This window comes from Nestor notabilis, unplaced genomic scaffold (assembly GCF_000696875.1).
Source record: "Nestor notabilis isolate BGI_N333 unplaced genomic scaffold, ASM69687v1 scaffold9889, whole genome shotgun sequence".
In the NCBI taxonomy this organism is placed as follows: Eukaryota; Metazoa; Chordata; class Aves; order Psittaciformes; family Psittacidae; genus Nestor; species Nestor notabilis.
Genome location: NW_009943237.1, coordinates 12,300 through 21,585, shown reverse-complemented (window position 1 = coordinate 21,585; position 9,286 = coordinate 12,300). Strand labels below are relative to the sequence as shown.

Here is a 9,286-nt window from a genome sequence, read left to right as displayed (position 1 = left end):
TAACTATTCTATGATTCTATGATTCTACTCAGATAAAAACAAACAGTAGTTTGAGTCAAACGGATCTCTATGATACATGTAGCTGCCTTGCAAAAAAGCACTTTGTTGAAAATAGAGAAAGGACAGTTATTATTTTTTTAAAAAATCTTATTCATGTGAACCCTGTTTAAAAACAAAGTAAAACTATCAATTGGAAGAGGCAGAAGAGCCCAAAATAACTTAAAGAAATAATGTCAAAAGTAATACATGTCAAAAAGCATAACACAAAAAAAAAAAAAAAAAGAACAAGTTGCTGCACAAACAAGAACTGATCTTACTGCTAAATATAATTTATAAAATCATTATTTACTCAAAAAGCTTACGGATGACTAGGGTCAGGTGTCCTTGCAGACTGACTGATGCCCAAAGCTAGCAATGCCTATTTAGGACAAAGGAAACAAAACTTTGTTAAAATAACAACAATACTTAGGAACATTCTATATCAACAGAACTTGAATGATTAAGGCAGATGCAATTTGTCAATCTGCACACATGCTTTGTTACTGATACTTTATTAGAGCTGAAATAAAATCCTCAGAATCTGTCATCTAAATCTACCACCCCCCAAAAAAATGTTAATTATACCTATATATGTAATGTATAGATAACCACATATAGTGTGTGTATATATAATTACTATTAATTATAATTCTAGACTTGCAACTGAAAGTGAACGCTACGTGCAATCACAAGTGTGTTGCTCTACTTCAGCGTGAAGGAATGAAGCTGTTTAGGGAACAAACCTATTTAAATAAAGTCCTCTTGAAGAGAAATTATACAGACTGTGGTGATGGCACACTACATTGAAAGCAATAATTTTACACTGCAGCTTCTATCAGTAGCGAACTACTCCAAAGAAAAATATTTTGAAGGAAGAAATAAAAACCTCTTGCTATCTAAATGGCCCATTTGGGACATACTTATTTAGGCATGTGTTAAACTATTGATGCAGTAAGTTATAAATCTAGATCTTGATTTCGCAAAGCACGTGCTTTGTTTTAGGAGTCTGAATTATTGAAACGTGGTAACAAGTATTCAAACTTAGACACTTCAGTATTCACAGCAGGAAACTGCTTTGAGGCAGCAAGTTTTCTCCTGCGTTTTCCCCAAAACCACATATTCAAGTATTTGAGCATTGCACCAATTAACTTTCACAGTTAAAAAACAGAATAGCTCTTCCACATATAAATGGTAGATAATACCACTACCAAACTTGGTTCACCTATAAACTGACAGGGTTGGCCACATGAAAATCACATGCTTAAAAAAAACTTATGGGGAGGCAGCCTTCAAGTATTATCAGCTAAGGTAGTAGTGCCACTGTCTTCAACAGCTGGAACAGCTGAAAGGTTGTGTGAAACCATTTACTGAAAAATAGCATGCAAAATGCGAGTCCTCAACTCAGTCTTTCTGGACAGAGAAACATACTAAGTACAACTGAAGCAAAAAGGTAGCCAAAATTATGTTAAGATGCTTTTTAGGATATTTAATCTGCTCTAAGATTCCATACGTTCCTCAAATTTGGAGGAGCACTGTTGCATTTTATATGAGTCACAAGCTATCCAAGGATTTCTCTTGCTTGAGCTGCAGGAGGGTTCCAACCACTCATCTTGAAGTACTTATTTTGCTTCCAAAGCCTTATTGTATCAAAAACAGCAACAAGAAGAATTCCTTCTACAGTGGAAGAAGGGAAAATTTCAGCATCTCATAATGTATGTCTCAAGCATACTAAAGAAAATTGTGAAAGACACAACAATAATTTTGTCTCTGCATGCTACATTATGTGCCCAGCTTTGAGACTGCCACATCACCTATCAACGTAAATGTGCCAGGTATGTGGTGGCTACTTGTGCTGTGAGAGGCTGCTAAGGCAGCTGAGGAATAGAAAAAGAGATGCTCAAATTCTCATCGTTATTCTACCACAAGATGACTAAGTAACAAAGCCTGTCATTCTATTACCATAAGTGACAGGAAAAGTATTTCAAGTTAACATTTAACCAATAAGAAAGAGGCATACTATGTACTTCATCTTAGTTTCCAATCCTACTTACAATCCATAAAGTAGCTCAGTATAGTTCTGCTTACTACAGCTCCTCTCTTTCAACTCATTTCTGAAAAAACTTCAGAATCTACATTCTGACATGTCTCATTCTTACATTAATACAAATTAAAATACACCTTTTTTTTTTTTTTTTCCTAATCATCTGGACAGGCACTCAATAATACTTCAAGATAACTGACGGATAAATCATTCTTGTCCAGGAGGAGCAAGGCAGAGAAGCAGCAGCATGCAACCCAAATTACCCAGATTTTGTTCTGACACCATATCCTAAACGTAAGACTGGTCATATAACACATACCATTGTGACAAACAAAATTAATCCTGCCCTGGGACTTACTTCCTAATGTTTATATATTTGACTCATACTATAACCTGTTTACTCTTTTCTGGTGCACTTCCATCTTGATAGTTACTGAGAAAATAAACTGCAACTGAAGTACAGAAAAATGAAAAAACAATACTTGTCTAAAGAACAGAAGTAACTGGGGCAGGTGGTTTGAAATAATGCAGATGTATTACAAACAGTATTACATTTACAGAAATACTAGTCCAAAATACTACTCCAAACTTGATCATTACCAGTGACTCTTTCTAGATTCCTTCTGCAGTTAAGGCTTGTAGATTAGGTCAGTTATTTTAAGGACCCCAGTTAGATCACTGGCATCAAATTAAAAAAAAATGAATAAAAAAATAAAAAAAAATAAAATGTAGCTAAATAAACCTTTTGAAACCACCAGTTTTGGCAAGTAAATCTGCAACTGAGTAATAACAGCTTTGCACTCAGATTGGGAAACAGTAGAAAGAGCTCTGAGCTTAGCAACTTTTCTAAAGTAATGTGAATTTCTGACAAAATATGCCTTCATCTGCCTACAGTTTGATAAAAACTGTATACAGCAATAACATTATTTTGTGTCTCTGGGAAGCTAAAAAATAAGTGTGTATACTACAGGCATACAGAAAAAAAGAACATCTTCCACCACATGCACAGAGAGCTTGTCAAGCTCTGGGCAGGCTTTGTAATCTCTATGACTGAAACTACAAATTACTTAATAATAAAACACAAAAACACCCTCTCCCAGATGAAACTGCTTACTTAAAAAACATCGTTAAGACTGTTTTCCCTCCAGATTATTTAAATGGTCATTAGATTAAGTACTAGCTTTTTTCCCTCCTAGAATATACTACTATTAATTCTAGGAAGCATGTAAACCATACAAAACACTACATTATCATGGGTATTGAACAGGAAGAGCACTGTAAATATACACCACAGCAAAATCTGAGTAATTTTTAATAAAAGTTGTGACTAATACACTTAGAATTTCTAGGCTTCTCTACAATGTCAGTGTTATCTATGAGCAAACTTTATAAAGAGAAAGGTATTTTGCTATGCGCTCCAGTCCTCCTAAATAAAATACTGTTTTCATTTCACTGGTGTTTCCTATTGAGACAGTATAGGCAACTACGAAGCACTAGTAGATTGAATTATTGCTTTCAAGTGTAATACAACTACTGTAAATATCTATCTTTATTCCTGAAAAATCATTATAAGTGCTAATAACTTAAGCAGAATAGGAAAAATACTCACCTGGTTACATGTGTCTGCTAAAGAATGTATGGCTTCTGAAAACATACTTGCAGAACCCGTGTAAACCCAAGCAAGTAGCTTAAAGAAAAAATTCAACCCATTTCTGAAAACAAAGAGAAGAAATAAGCTAAAGAACAACAGAATATCTGGTCTTTTATATTTTCAGCAAAACCACAAGTGCTCTATAATCATGCATTACCTGCCAGTAAGTGGCAAAACCAAGTATCAGTTTAATCATTACAGACCTATAAAGGCAGATAAGGCATACAGATTTTCTGCATGGTTACCGTTAAAATACCTTTTCAGCTAAACTTCATATGCAAAGATTTTTTTATTTTTCAAAAATCATTAACCTCTAAGCAGTTACACTTCATAAAAAGTACTATCATATTCGCTACTTAGAACAACCAACTGCCTACCAGTGGGAAAATAAGTCTTAATGATTTCATTTTCTCTTTCAGTCCTTTCTTTCCTTTTTTTCAGTCCTTTTTTCTCCTTTCGGTCTTTGCCTCCTATACATTCCCTCCTAATACTGGAGTCCAAGGTTCCCTACTTTAATCTTAGCTTGGGCAATTCCCAGTAGGATAGAAACATAAGACAACAGACAGACAGGCAAGGCTGTCATTAGATTACACTGTAAAAATTCTCTATGGAACTTTTCTATTAAGATGTCCAGTGTGACCTGCCAAGCCTTTTAGGTTACAGGTTCCCTGAAGTAAGCATCATGTTATGTTGTACAGAGAAAGGTAGCTATCAACACTAAAATCCAAGTCTACATTCTCACTTCAAATATTCACTATCAGAATCACTAGGGTAATTGTTACAATCATATTGCAAAGAAAATTAGACTAAAGGACTATTAACATTCTCCTCTTCTTTAAATATATTTCATCTTATCTTATTGGCATTTTTTTAAAGTATTCAAATGAAATTAAGTGTTATAAATAAATATCAACAACATCTTGCAGCTGCATTCTTGAACAACCAGATGCTGAAAATTATATTTAAGTTAGAGGAAGCAGAAGTCGAGACCCTTGCCATACACCAAATTATATAATTGATTTAATCAGATTCATTTCCAAGGTCATCCTCAAAGAATTTCTGTGAAAATACATTCTCTTCTTCAAGTAAGAGGTAGCACTGTTTTCTATAACTCCTGCCATACAAGAGCCTGAATATGCTTCACAATTTCTAATTTAGTCTCATTACCTCATGTGATGGTGAAGCATTTCCATAATTTATAGGAGGAAAGTAAAAAATGCAGCAGTTAGTGGATATTCCAAGAAGAAAGGAAGGCTGTTGTAACAATAAACTATAATTTAAACTCCGTTAATTGCAAGTTCTGCGTTAATTTTAAGTTCCTCCAATTCACAGCATAGTGCATCTTTAGCATAGGAAAAAAATTAAATAAATTATAGTGGGATTCATGAGCACAGTCTCTTGACTTTTGTTTTTCTCAATGTTGTATTATTGGAGTTGACAGCTTATCTGAAGGTACATTTCAGTTGTGGGGCCCCACCTGTTCAGATGACACAGTAGGCACTCAGATGATATTATTTCACCCCTACAGATTATGAATTTGTGAAGAAATCTGGCACCCTAGAAATCTAAAAATAAATGACACTAAGATTTTCAAATGTCAGGCCCAGCAAAATCCATCTATTAATGATGTCCAAGAAGTCGGAGACATAGGACAGAAAGAGCACCTTGCTGGAAATCATTACAGAAAACATGAGTCTAGAGAGCCATCAAGGCTATTTAGTGTTTCCTTTCTGACTAGATGTTCACATCAATATAAGATAATAGATAAAAGTCATTTTGGGGGAAAAGAAAAAACAAAGTCAGGTTTTTACTGCAAGTAAAATACGTTTTGCTTTAAAAAACAAATTCACCACTGCATTTGAAAATACTAAGCCCTATGAAAGCCTAAATTCTACTGAAGATAAAACTACTAACTTTTTAAACAGCAGAACAAGTCCAAAACCAGCAGATTCTGACAAGAGAGATACTCAGTATCTCAATCAGTTTGAAACAAAGTTATCTTTTACATCAGTGACCACCAAATCAGAAAGTATATTCTCTATTTTACTGAAATGAACCAGACTGACTGTTTCAGCTATCTCATTTCTATCCACATGGACCTCAAAGAGTAGGAAATCTTAACAGAACTTGAACCAAAGCTAGGTAAAATTTGAAAAGGTTTGATTGTAATGTTTTGGACATCATGCCAAGAAATAATAACAATAATAATGGTGATACCCACCATGTTTCACTAGTACAATTCTATTACTGTACTTACTAAACTTACTACTATACAGCATTTTCTAATAAGCCTCTCCTGCACCTAGAAAATAAACAGTTTCATTCAACACGACTGTTTGTAACAGTATTCTAAAGTCCATGTAGGAGGCAAATATTCACCAACAAAACTGGTGGGAAGGAGGAAGAAGTATTGAAACAGATAAAGAAGTGTCACAAACCCTGTCGATTTTAGTGTAAAGTCTAAATTTAATTGGTAACTTTAAAATGTACTGATACATGAAGAGAATCAGCCTCTCTTTGGACAAGAGGGAAAAAAAAAAAAAAACACCACCACAAGTGCAAAAGTAGATCAACATCAATTATTCAAAACAAGGTTCCTAACTTAATTTAAATTACAGTTAAAACAAATTTAAATACATCTATGCTGACTGCACTGTAAACTTGAAAGGAATTAAAGGGCACTTCTTACAAATTTATAATTCCAAATTTGTTTTGAAAGATGACCACCACAAAAACCCAAGATGTATCTGGGGAATAGGAATTATGAGGAACTGAGAAATACATACAGGGAATTGTACTGTGATGGGACTGCCTGCTTTTTATGCTCTACCTTACCACATAAGCAATGGTCTAGAAGGACCTGGTCTGATATACTTTAAAAAAAATAAAAAACAAAAAAACAAAAACAAAACCAAAAAGAAGTCAAAATAATCAAACTGAAAATATTAAGTATTTAGATCCATTATGAATCTATGGAGAAAAATAGTCTATGTAGGCTCAACATTTCATTTGAGAACTAAACATGTTTCATCACATCTAATTCTAAAGAAGCAGTAACATTACTAACATCCTGGACCACTAGTAATTTTTTATAAATATTATATGCCATGCGAACTTTATATTGTTTAAAAGGTAAAGCACTAGCATGACAATGAAATCACTGCAACAATGCCAGACTCTGAAGAATGTTTTGCTAAAAATGTAGCATTCCCTTTTTGATAAAAGCATTACCTTCCTGTATTTTCCTACCACAGCTTTCAAAGATTTTCCTTGCACATAGCAATTCTATTAACAACACAGAGGGTGCCAATGCAGCTAGTCTGCCTTTGAAGCTAGCTAGAACTCTGCCTTTGACTGAACCACATTTCATCCTCACTATGGAAGCCTGAAGTTTGTGAGAAGCCTACCTAATCATCACAACTGGAGAAGTTAAGGCAGATTGGCCTTTCTCAACCCCAAACCAGAAGCCACTAAAAATCATGCTGGTGTCAACTAAGATGAGGGCCACAAACAAGGAGCACTGACAGTACCCTTGACTAAGACCTCTGAAAATCCATCAGGTATTTTTGAGTGCCACTTCTAAGAAGTTCCACATAAAGATGACTGAGCAATACAACAGGCTCTACAAACTTCTGCTGGCCTAGCTGCCAGGCGTTCATCTATAAAATTACCTAATCATTCAAAAGGTATTTATGAAGTGCAGAGTGCAATGTTTATAGCAATGCTCTATTTACAAAGCAGGAGGAAAGGTCTGTTTTCTCTGTATGACTGTAAGAAAGTGAAGAAGGTAAAAGTTACCATACAAGCCCTTCCCCCCTTTTTTTTCCGCATTATAAACATCCGTACTAGCAATTCTTGCATGTTTTTACTTAGAAAGCTCTGAATAATTACTAGTAGAATACTAAAGAGGTAGGTTTTCAGTCAAACACGGTTTGAGGCCCTTCCCCTTTCCCCAGCAAAAAGCATATAGTTTTGTAGGAAAACTCAAAGAGGTATTTCCTGCTCAAAATGTTGTTTTCTCCCAACAGAAACATAACACACATCTGTGTGTTTCATGCCAGATAGTATCTGTGTTCATTTGCTTTAAATAGGTATAGTTAGTTTTGTTTTATTCAAACCTGTAACACATGTGAAAGGCAAAAACCTCCTAAAATATCCCTGAATAACAGCAGAAAGAAGTTAATTCTTTTCTGTTGGTTATATGGACGATTATTTAAAACATATGAGAAGCTCCTCCCAGGAAGGAGAAGAAAAAATGACAACTTTAAATGCCTGCCTCTCCATGTCCTTCAAAATTTTAGTGTTTGCTTTAAGTTTAGTTTGATCAAAAAATTTGCTCTTCTCTGATCAGAGATATATATTAATCCTGATGTCTATATATTGATGAATGTATTTACCTAAACTCTGTCCCACCAACAATGAATAAGCAAATCTTTTAGTATCAGTTACAGAAACACAGGTATCTTTAGCTTGAATACACAGACTGTTCTCATTTTCAGGATAATGAAAATAAATCATTTTATCCTTGCTTAAACAAAACTTTTTTAACTTACATGCAAATAGCTACCATTACCACCTTCCCTGGTCCCTTGAAAAACATAGCTGCTGCACTGGAGCGTGGCTAAATAAAGAAATAAGAGATTATTAAAATAAAATAACCAAATCTTGACCTCACAAAGAACCTACCATACAGATTATTTAATAAAAACTTTGCATTGTCCTGCTTTGCAAGAGTGAAGCTACAGTCCTTGAAGCCTACTAATTTTCTACTGAATGCTCACCCAAACTGAATTTGAGCCTTATACTTTTCTACAAATGGATAGCTGTAAAAAGGATGAACCACCAACAAAGCCTCCAGCAGGGGCCACTGCAACCGTAAGGACAGGAGCCAGCTGCACAGAGAAAAGATTAAGAAATCATTCTATCATAGCAGCACACCTGGATCTAGGGAATGGGTCTCTGCTGAAGCAGAAAGGAAGGGCCAGTAGGGCATAGAGCAAAGTGTTAATGTTTTGGGTTTTTTCCTTAAGAAACCTACTTCATTTCTTTAAAATAACAATATATTTACTATACATGAAATAACAAAATTGCAGCTGTATTTATGAATAAGATGACAACTGACTAAATGAAACACCTTACTGGTGGATTACACAGCTACAAGAGGAACCCATTTGAACTGGCATCACAACGTTTACCACTGCACTACAGTCACAGACAGATCTTGTACGTTACAGGGCAAATAAATCTTCCAATAATATTAAGCTAGTTAAGCTTATGCAACCATTTCACAACTGTTTCCTTCTAAAAGTGTCATAGTATCTCTCATAGCACTTTTCTAGCAAAAAAAAAAAAAAAAAAAAAAAAAACCACTTTAAAACACGTCTTACCTTAGTATTTCCAAAGAACTCCTTGTATTCCCACAACAGCCTTTGGTTTCGAAATAGTTCTGCAATACAAAATTACCATCACGAATACATACTAGGAACCAGTATTTTCAGGAATTTAAGTCCTTTTTTTTTTTTTTTTTTTTTAAAATGCACCACACACACCCCCTT

General features: G+C 34.6%; 1 protein-coding gene across 1 annotated transcript in view; it reads right to left on the bottom strand.

Annotated features, from left to right (window-relative positions):
- Window positions 1-315: 315 nt before the first annotated feature.
- The window catches only part of LOC104411418 (zinc transporter 9-like), a gene marked incomplete at its 5' end in the record, with an annotated part of 19,655 nt that continues 10,684 nt past the window's right edge, over window positions 316-9,286 (bottom strand). Inside the window, 4 exons of the mRNA XM_010021830.1 lie at window positions 316-418; window positions 3,690-3,792; window positions 8,285-8,352; window positions 9,119-9,177. Coding sequence (XP_010020132.1) covers window positions 359-418; window positions 3,690-3,792; window positions 8,285-8,352; window positions 9,119-9,177 — 290 coding nt within the window. The remainder of the gene's footprint in view (window positions 419-3,689; window positions 3,793-8,284; window positions 8,353-9,118; window positions 9,178-9,286) is intronic.